The sequence below is a fragment of the Podarcis bocagei genome (assembly GCF_964188305.1).
Source record: "Podarcis bocagei genome assembly, chromosome: 7".
Classification (NCBI taxonomy): Eukaryota; Metazoa; Chordata; class Lepidosauria; order Squamata; family Lacertidae; genus Podarcis; species Podarcis bocagei.
Window position 1 is genome coordinate 68583790 of NC_138132.1, and position 21427 is coordinate 68605216.

The 21427-nt window shown below is 47.6% G+C and overlaps 1 protein-coding gene across 1 annotated transcript in view; it reads right to left on the reverse strand.

The window, feature by feature from the left end:
- Positions 1 to 6513: 6513 nt before the first annotated feature.
- Positions 6514 to 21427, reverse strand: part of FHAD1 (forkhead associated phosphopeptide binding domain 1) — a 38784-nt gene continuing 23870 nt past the window's right edge. Inside the window, exons 21-31 of the mRNA XM_081202252.1 lie at positions 21152 to 21258; positions 19669 to 19828; positions 18535 to 18819; positions 18094 to 18169; positions 13273 to 13408; positions 12132 to 12253; positions 11698 to 11793; positions 10526 to 10746; positions 9546 to 9711; positions 7356 to 7427; positions 6514 to 6712 (exon numbers count right to left, since the gene is read on the reverse strand). Coding sequence (XP_081058378.1) covers positions 6617 to 6712; positions 7356 to 7427; positions 9546 to 9711; positions 10526 to 10746; positions 11698 to 11793; positions 12132 to 12253; positions 13273 to 13408; positions 18094 to 18169; positions 18535 to 18819; positions 19669 to 19828; positions 21152 to 21258 — 1537 coding nt within the window. The 3' untranslated portion in view covers positions 6514 to 6616. The remainder of the gene's footprint in view (positions 6713 to 7355; positions 7428 to 9545; positions 9712 to 10525; positions 10747 to 11697; positions 11794 to 12131; positions 12254 to 13272; positions 13409 to 18093; positions 18170 to 18534; positions 18820 to 19668; positions 19829 to 21151; positions 21259 to 21427) is intronic.

A 21427-nucleotide genomic window follows, 5' to 3' on the forward strand; every position in this document is an offset into this window, starting at 1 on the left:
ATGCGCCCTCTGCGGCTTACTCCCGAGTAAGCGTGTAGGGGATCGCGGTGCATGGAGGGAGGGAGAGAGGGAAGGAAAGAGAGGAGGGACCCACAAAATCCACCAGGGCTTGTGAGCAGCAGTGCTTGGGAGATGGACAAGAATGTGTCCTCTGCGGTTTACTCCTGAGTAAGCGTGTAGGGGGTGGGGGGGCAAGGTTGGGGAAACCCCACAGAATCCACCAGGTCTTATGGGCAGCAGTGCTTAGGGGATGGACTCCAATGCGTCCTCTGCGGTTTACTCCCGAGTAAGCGTGTAGTAGGGGATGGAGTGCAAGGCTCTGGGGAGAGGGAGCTCCATCCTTGAATTCTCTGGGACTGCTTCCCTAGTAAACACGCACCCCGGGGTGCATTGCTTGGGAGCGATTGCTTTCTGTCAGGCATGCTCCCAAGGATATGTGCAAAGGATCAGGGTGCAAGATGGACAGGAGCCCCAGAGAACCAGCTAGGGCTGGTGGACAGGGGTCAGGCTGCAGTGCTTGGAGTGGGTGGCATTGTGTTGTCTTGGGTTTTGCTCCCCCCCCCATAGGTGTGCAGTAATGAATTACCTCTTTGCAAGGCAGAGCATGCAAGGATTTGGGGGAGCTGCTGACACCCCACCAGGCTGCAGCATGGGGGTCAGGATGGAGGCAGGTCACAGCGTCCCTCCATAGCTTCTTTGGAAGAGTGGGCTGGGCCAGAGCTGACACTCAAATGGGCTAAAGTGGCCCAATCTAGCCTGATCTAGCAGCTGCCTCTGTATAGATGGAACATCCAGGAAATCCTCTCCATCAGATCTTGGTCTGTGTTGCACTATCATCAAGGAGGGGATCTTCCTTCTTCATCACAGGCCTCAACCTTCACTCAGCAAGAATAACCAGCCACACCCCAGTAGGACATTTGTCAAGATGATGGTGTCCAAGATCATCTGGAGGAAACCAGGTTGCCGAATCTCAGAAGAATGTCCCTTGCAATTCACAAGTGTCAGAGGTTAAGAGCACGGGATGAGCTTGCTGCATCAGGCCAATGACCCATCTATTCAGCATCCTTTTCTCAGTGCCCCATGGGATGTAGCAGCAGCAGCAGATTTGTAGGAGATATTATCAAGCCAGCGCCATCCGCTGACCTTTTCCTTGGTGACATTTGTACAATCTGGAGACTCATCAGTGGGCATCTTGTGGAGTGGGTTGGGGGTGGGGGTGGCGAAGATGGGGAAGATGTTAGTATGCAGAGATGTAAAACTGCTTACAAGCCCTGTCCATGCCCCCCCCAAATTATTTCTTTTAAACTACAATGGAATCCTCAGTCCTGATTGTGAAACAATTTTTTAAAATGTTAAGGTAATTAATTGCTTGCAGAGCCATGGACTCAGTTTAAATACTTGAAAAATCAGTGCTTTTTTTTTGAGAGGAGGGGCAGCTAAATATTAAAGTCTCTGGCACAGCTTTCTAGCTTCCATACTCTAGTGCAGGATCCCCCAAGATTCCTGCATTGCAGGGGGTTGGACTAGATGACCCATGGCGTCCCTTCCAACTCTACAGTTCTGTGTTTCTAACATGATACTTGTGGGCACAAAGGTTCCTGGATGATTGTCACCCTTTCTCACTTCCTCTTCCAGTGCAACGTGCTCTTGGAGGCTCAGGCCAATTCTGCCAGAACCCATTTCCACGCGGAACTGCAGAATAAATGAAATATCTGCGTGCTTTTCTTACATTCTCTCTTACATGTCTCTCTGCAGGGAGAGAAGTGGCTGGAAGTTCGGAGCCCCCCCCCCTCCTTGCACTTGCTCACCTGGCTATTTGGGGTGGGGTGGGGGGCTGGATTCAGTGTGCTGTCAAACATCTGAGTGGCAGAATCAGCGATGGATGCCCTGCTAATTTAGTTGATTAATTCACAGAATAATCAGATTAACGCCACAACAGATACCTAACTTCTAGGTAACAGAAAAAGCGAAGGAAGTAGTGTTAGCTTAATACAGTGGTACCTCGGGTTAAGAACTTAATTCGTTCTGGAGGTCCGTTCTTAACCTGAAACTTTTCTTAACTTGAAGCACCACTTTAGCTGATGGGGCCTTCTGCTGCTGCTGCGCCACCGGAGCACGATTTCTGTTCTCATCCTGAAGCAAAGTTCTTAACCTGAGGTACTATTTCTGGGTCAGCGGAGTCTGTAACCTGAAGCGCCTGTAACTCGAGGTACCACTGTAAAGGTATTGCCCTACTATGGATTCTGGACTAATCCAGTTAAGACTACAATCTCCTCCTACGTGATGTCTTAAGACCCTGACAAAATGCAGACTTTGCAGCATCAACATCAAGTAAGCTTTCTGCTTATTTCCCTTTCTTCACTGCTTTTCCTGATGAAGAGTTCTGGAGATATTGAAATCTTGCTTGCAGTTTTTGTGATAGATGCGTATTTTGACTGGGTATTTAGGTGTTTTTGTAGATATCGAAGTCTGACGGATGCACCTGAACTACTCTGTAGAAAGCAGTTGAAGTCATCTGTGTGCACATTAGTATACCATGCTGGGCAAGATAAAGCAAACGGCAAATTCAATAAGTAAGAATAACAATAAACTTCCTTTTCAAGCGGTAGCAACCAAACTTGTACACACACAGTCTGTTCCAAATGTGGCCACATCATAGATCTGAATAAGGACATCTACATACAGTATATGCAGTATTTTTATTATTTATTTCAGAATAATCCCTAACAGTAGCACAATTATACATGTTCAGAGGCATAGCTGTCAACTTTTCCCTTTTCTTGCAAGGAATCCTATTCGGAATAAGGGAATTTCCCTTAAAAAAGGGGAAACATTGACAGCTATGCTCAGAGGAGGCTGGCTGTTGAGCCTCTGCATGCATTACTGCTCTGGGCTTGCAGTCACCCTCTGTGGGGTCATTGTCTCCACATCAGGAGTGGTATCAGCGTCTAATCACTGCAGATATGCAGCAGGGTGACAAACCCTCCTTCAAAGGCAGCCAGATACATGCTCTGCCGTGGATCTGGGCACACACAATGGGCTTTTTAGTGACATTAGGACATATGGTGGTAATGATTGCAGGGGGCTCCTTGGATGGGGAAGTGTTTTTGCTGGGGGGGGGGGACACAAAACAGAGACAGGCAAATTGCTTTAAATTCCGCTTCGTCTATCCACTGCCTCTGACATCTGAGTTCTGATGAGCTTTCTCCTTTCCAGCTCAGCTTCTGTTTTCGCTGGAATCCCCTGCAGCAGTCATAATCCTCCGTTTGTGACACAGGAGCCTTTGCTGTGCAAGGGATTATGATGTCCCAGCGCTGGCATTCTTAATACTGATTGCCCTGGCAGAGCTGGGTCACGCAGGAGAAGCGGCACTGCCAGCCTCGAGGGTTCAAAACCATAGTTTAGGCTGTTTATGCATGATGTCCTTATTTGACAGCGACAGCCCTGATTTTTTAATGCTCGTCTCCGGAGAAATCTCTCTTTTGTCTTTTTGTATCCCTTGTTATGCTTTTGTTAGTGTGTCAAAATAAGACAGGACATTAAATGCATCCTTAGAAAGTGCATTAAAATAAAAATCATAAGTGCAGAAGGGGAGATTTTCATTGGGGCTTAAAAAATAAATAAAATTAATAATAAATACATAGGGGTGCCATTTTCTTTGGGACTCCAGTGCATATGGAGGGGAAGTTTATGTCTTCCCTCCCCAGCTGGGATCCCAACAACCCACCCACCCCGGTTCCACTGTTAGCCTTAAAGTAAAAGTCCCCTTTCCTTCTTCTTGTGGGGAAAGAACATAGGCACTTAGGATACTGCCTTTACACTGAATGAGGCCTTCGGGAGAAATGTGCTCTAAAATGCTGACCATTTTTTTGTGTGCACACTTAAAAACAATAGCTGCAAATTGCTGGGAAATGTGGAGAACTGAACTTAACAAGAACGGAACTGAAAAAATGAGAAACTGAAATAATATGAAATTGACATATTTCTCCATCTCTGTGCTGGAAACAAGCCTTTGATAAGGCGTTGTTATGAGTACTGCCCTGAGGTGCCCTGAGGGTTTTTAGCATTGCCACTCCAGCCCTCTGGAATCAGTTGCCAATGGAAAGGGGACAAGTGCCTGGTGTTTTTGACATCTATTGGAGATATTTTTGTTTAAGAAGACTTTCCCTGAAGGATGGCCTAGTCATTTTACAGAATTAATTGTACAACTGTAGAGATAGTATTATTGCTTTTAGGTAATTTACTATGTAATCTTTTGTAGTCTATCTTGGTTTTATTATACATGGGTATGGTAACTTTTGGTTGCAAAACAGTTTAGGAATCTGCAAATAAAAAGTAAAAAATCCCATTTGGACTTGTGCAAAATGCTTACCCCTGTAATCGTACAGCTTGATCCCTTCGCAATCGTGGCAAACCAAGATTTGTACCCACACAGATCTGAGTCCAGATGGAGACGTGCTCTTCTAAATGATGGCTTTCTGGATTTCACAGAATGTTCATAACTTGAGCGCTGTATTTTTGAGATTCCTGGCAATATGCATTATTTGGATAGCCTTGATTTGTGCTTGTTGCTGCCTATTTTGACAACACCGAGGACGCTAACAGGTTGGTTCCACATGGCAGTTCTGGAGAGTCAGTGATTTCCTAAGAAAACAAGCCCCCCTGTCTTCATGATAGGAGGCCAGTCTGGATGAGTGGGGGATTTTATTTTATTTTATTTAAGGATGGTGGTTTAATCTGTTTTGATGGATGACTGGGAGTGGTGGCAGTGAAAATGGGAAGAAAACCCTTTTCTGTAATTGAAAGTGTGAAGCTTTTCATTAACGTAACAGATTGTTTTATGGATGGCGGAATTATCAGAGAACATTTTGAATGGTATTAGAAGAGCAAAACTCATCTACAGCAAAAGAGGGAGATGATGTCAACGTCTCACTTAGAGCCTCAAGACGCAGATGCCAGGAGTTGGCTGCTGGCAAGGTCAGCTCAGCTCGCGGAATTGCTGGGAACTAACGGGGGCCAGCAAATGGTTATTTTTGGAGGGTGTAATTAATGCTAACGGAACATGAACAAATTACTCCAGAATTTCTACTGGGAAGATCTGATGCCAACCAGTCTTCGCAGAACAGATGGGGATGGCTGTTGCAAAATGTTCCGAGGCAGAGGAGACGTGCAAGGTTGTGTGCTGTCCTGAAATAAACCCTTGTATATTGCAGAAAGAACGCAGATGTGGCCAAAGGGGCTCTGGAGTAAACCAGAAAGGTTCTTGGTTATCAGCACATCTGTATGCAAAACATCCTAATGATTTCTCCCAGGAGATCAATTCCCCTGATCTTTCCCTGGGCTTCCCCCAACTGCGAAGGCAACAGTTATCAGTGACACAGTTCCGTCTTTTATATGTGCTTTGTATGCCACATGTCTTTTATCGTGGTACCCAGGCGGTCTCCCGTCCAAGCACTGACCAGGCTCAGACCTGCATAGGAACACAAGAAGTTAACCCCTTCCACCTTTTGCAAAGTTTAGGAACATGGGAAGTTTCCTTATACCAAGTCACACTGTAGATTCGTCTTGCTCAGAATTGCCTACAATGGTTGTGGCCAGTGCTTTTTTTCTGGGGGTGGGGTATGCAGGGGTACGCATACCCCTAAACATTTTGTGAATCTTTGTACTTTTGTCCATTTACTGTATTTATTTTTCCTGATTTGAACTATAAAATGGTGATTTTCTGGAGTCAAAATGAGAGTACCCCTAAATATTTTATTTAGAAAAAAAAGCACTGGTTGTGGCTCTTCAGGGTTGAGGACAAAAGACTTTCTCAACTTTATATAGAGATGCCTCTGAATGAAAAACTTTCCCTTTGTAGGACTTACTAAAACTCTCAGTTGACTCCAGATCAGCATTTGGCCAACATTCAAAGCTACTCCTCTGTGAGCTTGGTGCTTGGTATCTCCTGTTTTTGCTAGCTGTGGTCCTGGTGATCTGCTGTCTGACTTGGTGCCTTTTCCCATGCTTGGCTGAAATACTCCTGCAAAGCTTCGTCTAAGGTGGGAGGCAGATTTAGAAGAGACCTCAAGGATCATCTAGCTCAACCTCCCCACCATGCAGGCATGCATAATAAATAAAATCTGTCAAATGATGATGTACAAAAGAACCAGATCCGCGATTCCAAAAGATGGGATTCCAGATTGGACAAAAGGTTGCATCCAACCAAGTCCTACTCAAAAGTAACACACTGAAATTCATGGACCTAGGTTAGTCATGACTACCGCCATCAATGGGTCTATTTTGAGTAGGACTAACACTGGATACAATCCATCTCTCTTCCCTCCCCCACAAAAAAACCCTGTTACAGGTATCGGAAGATCTTAAGAATTTATACATAATTTTGAGTTGAGTCTCTATACATTTCTCGTAATCAAGATACAATGTACCATATATGAGTATCATCTGTACAAATAAGTCTATACATATACATATATGTATATAAATAAATTCTGTATAATAAGACACCAGGTGTTTTATGCAATGTTGTAGCAGCATCTTCTATTTACAAGCTTAGACAAGGAGCTGGCCAGAATCTTCCTTCTCTGTCGCTTTCCTTGGGTAAGCAGAATTGTTCCTACGCAGAGGTGCTGCAGTGCACTCGTTTCTTACAGGCTGCTCCTGGCCCCGCAACCACCTGCTTTTCAGGGAATGGTTTCTTAGGGGCTGCCATCTGCATAAGACAGAGAAGGGGAGATACAGAGCAAAACACATGTGTGTGCTTCTACATTTATACTTTAGCAAAAACGGCAAGTCAAATGCCTGTCAAAAACCAGCTTGTGGGGTTGGGGGCAAAGAGCAACCGAGTAGGATTGAATTCTCCACAAAGGGTAACTCAAAGGGTTTCAGTCCTGCTCCTCAAGCTCTCAGCACACTAGCGACTTCCCTGTGGATGTACTCAAACCAAGCAGGGTTAAGCTCTCTGCCCATCATCTGATGAACTCAGGGATGGGTGTGCCAGCAGGCTCCTCCCAGGGAACATGCTCACACACCCAAAGCAAGCAGGACCAAAATCCTTGCCTATCAGATGATGTGCGAGGAGCTCGATCTTGCTGCTGCACTCCTACCTGCCCCACACCGGATATCACATATGATGCCAGTTGTGGGGCAAGTGGTGTGGTTTGGGGAAAACGCCCTGGTGGGCCAAGAACACACAAAACGAAGTTGAGGGCTTTCTGAAAAAGCAAGCAGGTTTCCACCAATGATACCCCTGCTCTTCAGGACCTCCCCCTCCCCACTTATATTATCCAACTATCTTCATTTATGGCTTGTCGGCTAAGAGGCACTCTTACTACACTGGCCAGGCAATTTCCTACCTTGCTATCCCTGAATTTCAGAGTGCAGGCGTAACACGACGAAATCTCACTCTTCCTCTCCTCTAACTGATTCTAGGGTGGAAACAGCAGGGAACAAATGGCAAATCTCTCTCTGGCAAAGCAACAGAGCTAAGAAACAATGCAGCCGTCGCTTTTCTCCGAGCTGTGTTGGTCGAGTGCGCTGGAATAAGTCTCTGTGTTTTCAGTTAAGCTGGCAGGGATGTCAGTCAGTGAAGGACTGCAGCCTAAAGCAATTAGGAATGTGCACTTGTGTATATAATTGTCACCTAACTCAGTTTGCAAGTCAAGCCCCAGCAACCTGCTGCCTTTAATAGAGAGAGAGAGAGAGAGATGCCCTAACAATACTCCATCTCTAGCATCGGGGATTAGGACAGAACTCGATGGCGTGTGACTATGGGTTTCTCCAAGTACAGGGATTTCTCATTCCTTGCTCCTAAGTGATGCCTTCAAGCCTGTTCACCCTACAGAAATACAGAAATAGAAAGGCTGCTTTCATACTAAGGTCTCCTTAATGCTGTGGAGGAGATGCTTTTCAGCAGTCAAGCTCAACCTGGAATGAAAATGGCACTTAAGATAGCACCATTAGATCTGGAAATGTCTATCCTGGTGGCCAAGATGCTTCTATCATGTTCGTTCACAAGTAAGTTCACAAGTAAGTTCCATTCTCCAAAGGTTGCCTGCAACTTAAATTAAAAGCTTTCCCTGCTTGTGTTGTTACTCGCTTCAGTGCAGCCGCAGGATTACTAATCAATTCCCCCCTAATTAGCAAGTTTAACAGCATGAAGGAAATAAATAAGCAGAGCAGACCAATAAAACCACTCTCTGGGGAACAGGAGCTCATTAAGCAGCAACTAGTGCTGAACAGGAAGCAATTACAGGGGGCGAAGCTGAAAGAAGGAAGTTTCTAATTAGAGGCACAGAAGTCCTGAAGGCCCTCAGCAGCACTTTCCTAATCAACAGGCGCTGCAGTTGCATTTTAAAAGGAGGTTGGTTATCACAGATCAGGAAAGAGACACAGAATGTAACATATTGGTGATGGCATTGTATGACTTCTGCAAAAAGTGACTGAAAGATGGGTAGTAATTTCAGCTGAAACAGCTAGTGTAGATGAGGCAGTTCTGATTGCAGCAGAATGCTTTACATGCAGAAGGTCCCAAGCTCAACCCCTGACATTTTCAGGTAGGACTAGGACAGAGCCCTGTCTGACACTTTGGACAGTTGCTGCCAGCCAAGGCAGACAATACAGAACTAGGTGCACCCATAATATGATTTGGCATACGATAGCTTCCTATATCCTACAGCTGCTGAATGGTAAGACAACCTGTTGCACAGTGGCCTTAACTGGCATAGTCTTGCTTGGTGGACAGGTGGTCTAGACTGGGCAGAGCAGCCCACATGCCCCTGAAACTGAAAATCATATGGCGGCTCGTGCAACCAGGAAGATCCCCAGTCCTGATACTCATGGCCATGGAAGACGAGCAGACCAGGAGAGTCTTCCTCTCCCCAAAACTCACCCTTACATTTAAGCACTAGCCTGGTAGCCATAGGCGGCCAGGGGTAGCATGTGGGTGAGCACACAGAGTTCCATGCAGAAGAGTGAGGGGCTGGCAGGAGAATGTTCCATCTCTCCTCTACAGCTAATGTGGAAACCAAGTGGGATCCTAGAGGAAAAAAAGCCTATTCCTTGGCACCCAGCAGTACACAGCTCTCCATTACCCTTTCTGCTAGCCCCCAGCAGGGAAGTAGTATCTTTTTCTGCAGTCTAGGAACTTGATGGGGGCAGGCTTACTTACAAGGCTGCTTGAACTAGCTTCTGTGCAAAGGGTCCCTATGTGGAAAAGACTTTCTCTGTCCCTTCTGCTTCCTGCCTCCTATCTCCAATTGACTGCATTCTGTTCTCCTTTCGCCCCGTGAATGAAGCTGAGCTGGATTTTTCCCCTGGGATGATGGCGACCCTTCAAGATTTGGCCCTAGGGGGTGGCACACAAACCCTCCCCATTGCTCAGCCAGTTCTCCTCCCCAAGGGGCGAGCAAAATACAAACACAGCAGCGGCCTGGAAGATGCTGTCAAATGACACCTGGCCAAGTGCAGAGGTTGCTAAATGGCCTTCACACCGGCAGTGTAGCTGTGCCAGTTTGCCAGTGGCGCTGTGGATTTCTGTTACCTACCTTATGCTGTTTAAGAGCCCTGTTCAGCTTCTTCTCCTGAGTCAGCTGCAATTTAGTCCTCTCCAGAGCTTCTTTCAGCAAAGCCTTCTCTTCAGCTTCTCGGTAGATCTTGTCAGCCAATTTGGCCAGCTCAGACTGGCAGGCTTGCAGAGTCTGCTTGTTTGTCCTGTGCGATGAGACAGACAGGGTAGCTGGAAGTTGGTGTGTTGCAAACCGCATTATAAAAGGGAAACATCACTCTGAAGCTTACAATAAGTGAAATCTGCAAGTCATTAGAAGTTACTAATCAACAAAAACTTAGTAACCAGTGCTTGGAATTCCCAAAAGCACTCCTGCTTGGTCACCTACAGGAACTCTTTACTTGCCTATAGACAATGTTCAGGCATGAGGCTATATTTAACTGCACTAAGGACACCGCTGAGTGGATGGTAAAGAAACACCCAGAAGAAATGAATACCACCTCTCATAATAAATGGAATGAGCTTCAACCATGACAAATTTATCAAGCACTACCTTATCTATTTCATTTCGTTTCTGAATCCCTTCCCATGAAACAGTTCAAAATTAACAGAAACATGATAAAATCATTAATTAAAAAATGAAGAATAAAAATACATACAAAAATAATTTCAAATCAAATACAGACACAGACTGAGTTAATTTATCAAGTGTCTCCCCTTAATTAAAGGGCTGGTGCCATGCCATTTTTATTGCAATCATCTCTTTTTTTTAAATAGATCTTTCATATATATATAGAGAGAGAGAGAAAGAAAGAGAAAGAGAAAGAGTGTTTTAATTTATTAATGTTTAGTTTTTGAATGACTGGTTTCCCGCTCCCCTATATTTTTAGCTGTTCTTATTTTATCTGTAAGCTTGACTTGAGTCCGTCAAGGAAAAAGGCGGGATATAAATCAATACAAAAGGTTCTTTGAAAAAGAAAGGTGCCCAAAAGACACTGTGTGCGCGCGTCACCTTTGTACCTGAACTGCCCGACGTCCCTTTCGTACTCTTTCAGCAGCGACTCTTTCCTCTCGAGGCGATCCTTGAGCTTCCTGATCTTGTCAAAGAGCAGCCCAAGGTCCTTCTGCCGTCGCACCCCGAGCTTCTCCCTCTCATCGTAAGGAAGGTGCTTCACTGTCTGCATCCCCGTCAGCTCCTTGACGTTCACCAGGTTGGCGAGATCCTGGATCAGGCTGAGGTACTGGAGGGAAAGAGAAGGGAGGAAACTATCATCGAGAATGGCAAGATTTTCCCAAGCTGGAAAAAGAACCCCCACTCTGAAATCAAGCGGATGTCTTTACTTTGCATTACCACTGAAGCTGCAGAGATAAGTGAGCAACCTACTCGTGTTCCTGGTTCACCCACCTGTAATCCATAGGAGGGCTATTATCAGTACTACGTAGCCATGTAAACCAGAGGCAGGGTAACTTTTTCAGCCTGAGTGCCGTACTCCCTCATGGGTAACCTTCTGGGGGCCACATGTCAGTGATGGGTAGGGCCAGAGGCAGAATTGGGTGCAGCCACAGATATGACTCTTACCCTTGTTATGTCAGAGGTTTCTACACACGGCTGACCCTACATACATCTCCCTGTATAGTGCATCCAGGCAGACACACTTGAGCCCGAGGAAGGAAGCGGAGATGGCCTGGCAGGAGTTCAGGTAAGAGAAGCCTGGAGGGCCACATTTGGCTCCCCCGAGTCTGAGGTTTCTCAGCCCTGATGCAAATGAAGGTCAGTGTCAGCTTCTGGCCCCTTTGGGAATTTGCTGAAGCCTATCTAACCCCAAGCCATGGTGGTAGAGGATGGTTCTGGGCATTGTGGTAGATTTTAAAAAAACTTTCGGGTTGCTCACAGCCACGTCCTGCAGACTGCAATGTGGCTGCCTGCTGGCAGTCTTGCCACCATGGCAAGGGTAAGCCTGCTGAAGGCAGGGGATGGGGTGGGTTACTTGAGGGCACTTGCTGATGGGCGGGCTCAAACCTGATACCACCGCTGATGTAAGCGCATGGTAATAGCAGTATTTGTAGCACGCTCTCTTGGGAGTGCATCTCTGCCCCTAGACACAGATCAGGAAAGGACTGCATGCTGTGATGTCCTCTGCAACACAAAGCCCCTCCCCCAAAGTACTTTAACACATTCTTCATTTTCATACCATGTTCTCACTGAGGTCTAAAGCGTCAGCCATTTCCAGCTTCGCAGTCCTCTCTATGGTCAAGTTGGGATCTGTTCTGGAAACACTGCTTTGAAGCTGGGAGGGTAAAGGAAATAGAATCATAGCATTGTAGCATTGTGGAAGAGAATCACACCTAAAGAATCCATAACAGATGACTGATCCACTCTTTGTTTAAAAACCTCTAAGGAAGGAGAGTCCACCACCTTCTGAGGGAGCCCATTCCACTGCCAAACAGCTCTTACTGTCAGGAAGTTCTTCCTAATGTAAAATAATGTATTCTGAAATATTCAGAATAGATTATCAAGGTGGGAGCTACGACCAAAAAGACACCAACAAATATTCTTCCTTCCTTCCTTTCATGACACGTTTTCTAAAGAAAGCATCACCAGGATACCATGCATTGTTCAGTTTACCTGATTAGCATCCGCTGCTGTCATCAGGGTTGTCACCTGCTCCTTCTCTGTTCTTTCATCTCCCTTCTCAGCTGGGCCTTTTTTAAGCACTCTAAGTGGCTCTCCAATTCTCTCTTCAAAACCTGAGAAAGAGAAGTCGTCGTACTGTGCCACTTCCCGTTTCACTTGAAACTCACATTAAACACGTTTTGCACGGGATGAAAGATTCCAGGGACGGAGGTTGAAGACTATGGGGTGGAGTGCTTGGGACTAGGGCAGGACAGGCCCAGGCTCAAATCTCTGCTCAGCTGCGAAGCTCACTTGGTGATCTGGACTAGACACTTTCTATCTCACATGAAACTCAAAAATCAACTGGAGAAGTGGTGAACAGGTGTTTAATCCTTTACACACACACAATGGCAATTCATTAACTTGCTCTCTTTCTATTAATTCACAGAATGATGCAGGGAGTCTGAGGGCCACCTGCCAGTGGTGGGTGGAGCCAGAGGCTGAAGGGGGTGGAGAAACAAATGTGAATTTTTACCTCTGTGAATTTCTGCAGACACTTGCACCGTTCTCTCCATTCTCCACCCGGGCAAGCAAGGAGCATTATCAGACTTCAAAGACTCAGTCCCGCCAGGCAAAAATACTCAAGAGGGTGCAAAGCAGGACTGGTGAGGGGCATAGCTTGGGGAGAAGGGGTGTGGCTGGGGAGCATCCCAAGGGCCAGACAGAGGTTTGGAGGGCCACATTTGGCTCCTGGGTCCGAGGATCTCCACCCCTGCTATAGAAGTTTCTGACAAAAGGATGTGATGATGTCTATTCTGGACCCATGGAAGAGCCCACAGAGCAAGGCAGGTGTTGCAGCGCTATGAAGAACTCCTCATGAGCAACTTGCTTTGATGAGGGAGGGAGGTGGAACTTAGCCCTTTTGAGCATTTGTACCTGAATTTAAAGGCACAAAGCAGCTCCGCTTAGAAGCTACTTGTGACCGTGTGTGTGTTTTACACTAGACCTGTGCAGGTGCTTGCAGGAGAGAAGCCTTACAGCAATGCTTGATTTCTTACTGCTGTTTCTCAGGTACCCAAATTCATCCCGCGACTTGCAAAAGCTACCTGCACAAATCACAGCCTGCAAGCGTTCCATGAAATGTAGCACTCACCCAATGGGTGACCCCTTTCTAGCATTCTGACTCTTTGCCGCAGCTCAGCCAGGGCGCCTTTCTGGCGACTGATGATTTCCTCGTGTCTGGAGCCTTTGCATCTTGCTCCCAGATCAGCCAGGCTCACAGATGATACCTGAAGGAAACAGGCTCAGGTTAATAATTCCCTTCTGAGGCAACAAGGTGATAAGGGGCCCCTCTGGGCAACTCGCTTCCATGTGGATTCCTCAATGGAGAAATTACAAAAGGCGCTACATGAAAAGGGGAAGAAGGTCACCCTCAAAGAGTTCCATTTTTAAAAAACAGGGAAGTAGCTCTCTTGCATCAAAATGCCTTGGCAATGTTCCAGCTCACAGAACAGGGAACAGAGACTGACAGAAACCTCAGGGCACCATCTTGATTTTACAACATCAGCTAAGCTTGGTTCCTGTTTTTATCTTTCCTTATCTCTGCAATTCCCCCCCCTCCCTCCACTCTACATGCACACACATTTTTTTCTCTCCCTTAAACAAATCCTTTGCTCTATTAGATCTTCTGAGAGCCCATTTATTTTTCACCTAGTTTATCAAAGTTTTCTTTTTAAAAATTCCAAATTGACACATTTTTAACAAAGCAGAGGCGTATTATTGATTTTATAGGTATATAGTGTTTTAAGTGTTCAGAATTTGAGTATACAAATGGAAAGTCTATAAGATATTTCGTATACAGAAATTATAGTAATGAATAAGTTAAATTTATATATATATATATATATATATATATATATATATATATACCGTATTTTTCGGACTATTGGACGCACCGGTCCATAGGACGCACCTAGATTTGGGGGGGGGGAAATAAAGGGGAAAAAAATTATCCCCCCCCCGCCAGGCGCGGGGCAGGGGCGGGGAAGCCCGAGCTTCCCCCTCCCCCAGAACGGGACCCAGAGCCATGCCGAAGCTGCGTGCAGCTTTGGCATCGCTCTGGGAGCTTGCGGGGCTGGGGGAGGAGGAAGCCTTCCGCCAGCCTCCAAACCAAGTCGGGGGACAGCAGGAATGGCGCGCTGCGCCTCTCCCGCTGTCCCCCGAGTTTGCGGGGCTGGCGACGGGGAGGAGCAGGCTTCTCCCCCCGCCAGCCTTCTAACCAAGTTGGGGGACAGCGGGAAGGGCGCGCTGCGCCTCTCCCGCTGTCCCCCGAGCTTGTGGGGCTGGCAGTGGGGCTCTCCTGAAGCCTGGAGGTTGTGGGGCTGGTGGGGGGGAGAAGCAGGCTTGCTTCTCCCACCCCCAGCCTCCAGATCAGGTCGCGGAATAGCGGGATGGCGGAGCGCTGCCATCCCGCGATTCCCCGACCTGATCTGGAGGTTGTGGGGATGGTGGGGGGGAGAAGCAGGCTTGCTTCTCCCACCCCCAGCCTCCAGATCAGGTCGCGGAATAGCGGGATGGCGGAGCGCTGCCATCCCGCGATTCCCCGACCTGATCTGGAGGTTGTGGGGATGGTGGGGGGGAGAAGCAGGCTTGCTTCTCCCACCCCCAGCCTCCAGATCAGGTCGCGGAATAGCGGGATGGCGGAGCGCTGCCATCCCGCGATTCCCCGACCTGATCTGGAGGTTGTGGGGATGGTGGGGGGGAGAAGCAGGCTTGCTTCTCCCACCCCCAGCCTCCAGATCAGGTCGTGGAATAGCGGGATGGCGGAGCGCTGCCATCCCGCGATTCCCCGACCTGATCTGGAGGTTGTGGGGATGGTGGGGGGGAGAAGCAGGCTTGCTTCTCCCACCCCCAGCCTCCAGATCAGGTCGTGGAATAGCGGGATGGCGGAGCGCTGCCATCCCGCTATTCCCCGACCTGATCTGGAGGTTGTGGGGATGGTGGGGGGGGGGGAGAAGCAGGCTTGCTTCTCCCACCCCCAGCCTCCAGATCTGGTCGGGGAATAGCGGGATGGCGGCGCTTCGCCATCGCCCTATCCCCCGAGCTTGTGGGGCTGGGGGGGGGGGAGAAGCAGGCTTGCTTCTCCCCCCGCCAGCCTCCAGATCAGGTCGGGGAATAGCGGGGTGGCGGCTCTGCACCTCCCCGCTGTCCCCAGCTTTTGGGTGCAGGCTGCTGCCCGCAAGCCTTGCGAGCCCGCGGGACATCCCGCCGGGCTTGCAAGACTTGGGATAGCTTCCTGAAGCCTGGAGAGCGAGAGGGGTCGGTGCGCACGGACCCCTCTCGCTCTCCAGGCTTCAGCAAAAGCCTGCATTCGCACCATAGGACGCACACACATTTCCCCTTCATTTTTGGAGGGGAAAAAGTGCGTCCTATAGTGCGAAAAATACGGTATTTCTCTGTCCTTTTAAAAAATCAGAGTAAGAAACCCCAAAGTCCACCCTAATCCCCCAATGAAAAGGAACTATTCTTGTCCAAATTGCTTAGCAGATGCAATCTAATTAGTTGCTGCTACGTATGGCCCAGAAAAGACTTTGAAAATTCGCCCATGGCTTTCCTTAGGGTAGATAAAACCATTATTTGCAAAGGACCTAGGACCATAAAACCATTCTGCTTTGTGTGCACGTGTGCAAGTATTTGTGGAATAAAATGGGAGTGCCTGAGAACGTCCCTTTTTATTTTCTCCCACAAGCTGCCTTTCCAACTCTAATGAGCAATTACAATCACACTTAGCAGTTAACAAGACTTCACATTTTGCAAAGTGCTATAAAAACATTTGCCAGTTACCTATCACAACATGCCTGGATGATAGGTACTTAATGAGAATCAAGTTACATGGGACAGGAGATAAATGTTAGCAAAGTCGTGTGCTGTTGCTTGAGCTGCAGGGGGTTGCCTCCTCTTGGGGAACAATCCTGCAACAGCTCTAGGGAGGTTCTGTTGGACAGAACAACAGGCTTCTGGGTCCTGCTTCATCCACCCAAGAGGAAGAAGTTCTTTGCCCAGTTCAGCTGGGCTTCACAGCAGCTGTACTGGAGCCCTGATGCTGCAGCATCAATGGCAGTTACTTGTACTAGCAACACAGACAGGCCTGGTTCCTATTACTGGAGATGAAGGACAAGCTGACCTACCTACTGTACAAAGGCTCTGTGTTTCGTGTCTTCACCAGATGGGAAGACAGCAGGCTGCATGAATGCAAAGTGCCACATGAATACCGGAGAGTGGTTAAGCTATGACATGACCAATCTGCTCCCCTGAGCAGGTATCAGTTTACAGGTAAGGGCTTGAACAGCCTGTTGTTAACAGTGCAAGTGGTAGCCCCCAGTTCAAATCTCAACTCTCACTAATTGGCTGTACGCAAGCCACTAGCACTTAGTTTCAACAGTTCCATCTGCAAAATGGGGATAATAAGATGGCTCAGCTTGCAGGATCATCATAATGAATGCAGGAAGCTGCTGCAGACAGAGTCAGATCATGGGTGCAGCTAGTACTATCTGCACCAGTAGAGGAGAACCTCCAGCCCGTGGGTCTAATTAAGCTAGGGTTACCAGACGTCCCCGGATTTGCAAATCTGCCCCCGGACAAATTCCGTTCCCGGAATGTCTCCAGATCTGCGCAATTATGTTTCACAGGTTGCGAAAGAAGGGCTTTGCACCTTTATACAATATGTATGTGTGCTTGTGTCTTTTGCCTCACCATCCCCACTACTGACTCCCTGTTGTTACTAAGCTTCAAAAAAAAAAAAAAGTGTCCCTGGATTCATTGAAAAAAAAATCTGGTGACCATAAATTAGGCCCCCGATTTGGCCAAGCCTTGCCCACTTGCTCTGCACCTTACACCATATCTAATGCAGGGAAAAGACAGAACTGGTCTACACTGACTGGCAACACACTAAAAGACTTCAAATAGAAGCATTTTCTAGCCCAACTTCGAGGTGCCAGGGACTGCACATGCAACCTGTCACGTTCCAAACAGGCTGCCCCCCTTCCCTGAATATTAATGAGACCGTGTAGGTTATGTGAACGCTCATCGTTAAGATCATTGCTTGGTGAGATATGCGGGGTCTCACTTAGTCAAGCTCTGGGTATGCTGTCGTTTTTCTAGGTTACAATGGATCATTACAGGCACAAAATGACATTTTGGCAATGCTGACTCATTCAACAGCTATAGAGCAATTAAACATAAAGGGCATCTTCAGTCATTTTGTTTGCTTCCAACAGGCACAATTCTTTTGGAGCAAGATGTCATGGGCTGGTTGGACACAGAGGAATTATGGGAGAAACCAGCTGGGAAACCCCAAGGGAAAAAGGCTCTGAGCCTGGGGATTGGTGGTGGCACGATGATGAGTGGTCAGGGGGAGAAAATGGGGAAGAGGTATTGTAAGCTGAAGAGGTAGCAGGGCTTAGTGAGCCGGGAAAGTCTGTGGCAGAGAAAGTCCAGAATCAGAGGCAGAAGCTGAAGCAGGAGAATGGAAGGAGGGAGGCCAAGAGACAGAGATGAGTCACGCTGGAGAAGAGTCATGAGGGTCTCCCCTTTGTGCTGTGACAAGCTCCCCTCTCCCCTGGTCTCCCAGAACCAGAAGAGACATGAAAAGGGTGGAGGGGACTGTGTCTGCATGCAGGCGCAGTCTCTGGTTCCCTGGAAAAGCTCTGGAGAGGTGGGGACTTAGGTGATAAGAGGCGGGGACTTTCAGTCTTGACAACTGATTTTCATAGAGGAAGACCACCAAGAATGAGCTGCTGTGCTCATTAGGCCTGACACTCAACCATGTCTATGGCAATCATGTGTTTGCTAATAAAGTTAACTCCAACTCTGAACTGTGTGATTACTGACCAGTGTGCTCTTGTGACACAAGGGTGGGGAAACTCAGCCCCAGGGGCAAAGTCATGCCACCCTCTTCCCAAGCCACATCCCTCACCTCTGACAAGTAGCCCCTGAAAACCTGCCCACAAAGGAATTCACCTTTGGGCCAAAAAGAGTCCTCCACCTTTGTCCTGCTGGCACAGAGACGAGCAGTTGAAACCAATCAGTCATGTGGCTGTTTCAAGACAAGATTCCTGACCAAGTTCAATCCCCAGCATACCAAATTTGGGCTAGAAAAGACCCCTATCTAAAACCTTTCAGCACTGGTGAGTGTAGACCAGCTCCACCTTATAGCTGCCCAACACCTGACATTGTATATACGGCATCAGGGTAGAGTAGATGGGCAAGGCTTAGCCATAAGCCCCGTGGGTTGGAGGTTCTCCACTGCTGGTGCAGACAATACTAATTGGACCTGTAATTGGACTCTGCATACAGATCTCCCTGTGTTCTTTACAATGATCCTGAAAGCTGAGCCATCTTATTATTCCCATTTTACAGCTCGCCGCTGTCAATCTGGTTGACAGGGCTTTGGTGCCCCAAGTCTTCTGCATCCATGTTCCCAGCGCATTGCTCCGAAGGCAAATACCAGGTGCAGGAGAGGTCCCCACCAGTACTACCGCAGTGTTCCCTGCTTTGAGTGCCACTTGCCTTCTTGCTTGTGGGGGCTTCGTCCGGGGTGGAGGACCTTGTCTGCACGCTCTTGTGCTGCACAATTTTCTTGGGCTCACTTGCCTTTTCCTTCCTCTCTGTTGCCAGCTCCTGCAGCTTCCCTCTGATGTTCCTGCACTCCAAAAAGGAAGAGGGGAAGGAGGAGGAGAAGTTGTTGCTAAAGGAGAATGATGGGTGGTGGAGACCAAAGACAGATGTTAGCAAGCATCTAGCGAAGAACAGAGGTTAAGAGGAAGCAGCAGAGTCAACCTACTGGCTGAACAAGCCCAGCAACATCTACTGGGTCTGGGACCAGCTTTCCCATCCCTTCTGACTCCACTTTTTAAAATTGAGATATCAAGAGGCTACAGCTGGGACCTTCCATCTGTACCCCCAGAGCTACCACCACCACCAAGAAAGTGTTTTCAAAACACATTGTTCTGGTGCGGCTGTATTTAGTGCAGGCCATCCAAGGGAGCCCCCCAAGGGAGAGCCAGTGTGGTGTAGTGGTTAAGAGCGGTAGAATCGTAATCTGGGGAACCAGGTTCGCTTCCCCGCTCCTCCACATGCAGCTGCTGGGTGACCTTGGGCCAGTCACACTTCTCTGAAGTCTCTCAGCCCCACTCACCTCACAGAGTGTTTGTTGTGGGGAAGGAGGGGAAAGGAGATTGTTAGCCACTTTGAGACTCCTTTAGGTGGTGATAAAGCAGGATATCAAATCCAGACTCCTCCTCCTCCCCCCCACACTCGCAGCAATGGCCTCACACCAGAGATCAGGCTGGCATAGGACTAAGAGTAATCAGGCTGAGGAGACATGGGTTCAAATACTCTGCCACAAAACTTGCTGGGCGGCCCTGGGTTAGTTACTATCTCTCAGCCGAACCAACCTGATAGGGTTGTTGTGAGGGCAAGTCTGGGAGGGAACCATGAATGTTGCCTTGAGCTCCTTGGATGAAAAGTGTGATACAAATAACCCCCCTACCTTAATTCTTCGCTTTGTGCTTTGAGGTCTGCATCTTTCTGGTCCACAAGCTTGGACATCTCAAAGAGTTTCTCTCGAAGCTGGTTGAGTTCGTGGGCTTGGCTGTGGACAAGACGCCGTTTCTGCTCTAGCTCCATCTTCTGTTTTTCACTGAGTTCTCCTGCACAAAGGGAGTTTGGAGTGGTTTTGGGCTATCTTAGCTGTAGATCCTATAGATTTACATGCTGGCTGGGGCTGGTGGAAGTTGGAGGTCCAACATCTGGAGGGCCAGAAGTTTGCCACTCCTGATGCAGACACACACACCCAGGAGCAGGAAAGACAGAGATGATGAACTATGACCAAACTTTCAGTACCTTGGCCCAATACACCTAAGAGGGCTTCACTTCCTAGCCCTGACTCGGAAGAGGGGGATTGCACTGTGGGCTCCCACAATACTTTTCATTTTCTCTTTCCTCTGGAACATGCGACCGTTCACCTTCTGTTTTTGTGTTAACTTTGTGCAATGTTACACCTGCAGCAATTTTAACTCTAACCATGGTTAGTTTCAAACTTGGGTTTACAACCTGGGGATGCACACATTCTAGTGAGAACTGGATTAACATTGGTGTAGATGAAACACCAACAAAAAGGAAGAAAAAGGAAGCTCTGTGCATGATAAGGAAGGAGGAAGGATTGTGTGAGCTGATAGGTGCTCCCATTTTCTCCTAACCAAACTTTGGATATTAGAAACCTGGGTCTCCATGGGGGCATTTGTTCAATGTAGAAAGATCTTCTTTAAAAGCATCTCTGTGTCGCATTAGCACAGCAAAGGATCCTAGAGCCATTTACAGTGTTGGCTCTACCACAGAGATGGGCAAGCTGCAGCTCTCCAAATGTTGCTGAACTCCAACTCCCATCAGGCCCAACATGCATGGCCAAAGCTAAAGGGCCGGTGGGAGTTGGAGTCCAACAGTTTCTGGAGAGTCACAGGTTGCTCACCCCAACTCTGTAAATATGGAACTCCCTCTTCTCAAACACTTTCCAAACTGTAGGCACCTATGCATGCTTACCAACAAAGTAAAAGCAAAGCATCATAAACAAACAGCAACAGGGCCATCATGCACCATAAAAACTGGCACACATTTTATATATGTATTTGCTGCAGCCCAGACAAAGGACACTTTCCCAGCAGTATCTTTCTCTCTATTAGCAAGCAGAAATTCGGTCTCTGATTGAACTGATCCACTGTCCCTTTCTATTAAGGTATTCCAGTTTTTTAGTTCTTAACAGTGCAATCCTATGTTTGGCTGAGTTTCACAGGCCTTGCTCCCAGATAGGTATGGACAGAGCATTCTTGGTGCTATCTGGGTGTTTTAGACTATAACTCCCATCAGGTCCAGCCAGCTGGGAGTTGTAGTTGGAAAACATCTAATAGGCTCCAGGGTGAGGATAGGAGGGAAGGTGGTAAAAAACATATTAAGTTACGTGATGCCATTTCACAAACCAATCACATCAGACACCCTGGCTCTGGCTTCTGAGAGTTCCTTCTTTAACTCTGAAATGACAGCCTGGTTGGACACGATTTCATGCTTTGTAGCTGCTAATCCTTCCCTGAAGTTTGTGAAACAAAAATGAAGAAGCAAAAAAATCAGTCTGAATAACGCAGCTTGAGATGCTCATTCTTTATTTGATTATTTTAAAACCTTTTACGTCTATCATGAGGAAGATTATGAAAAAACCTCCCTCCAGTTTTTATGGGAGTCAATACGTATTTGGGGGG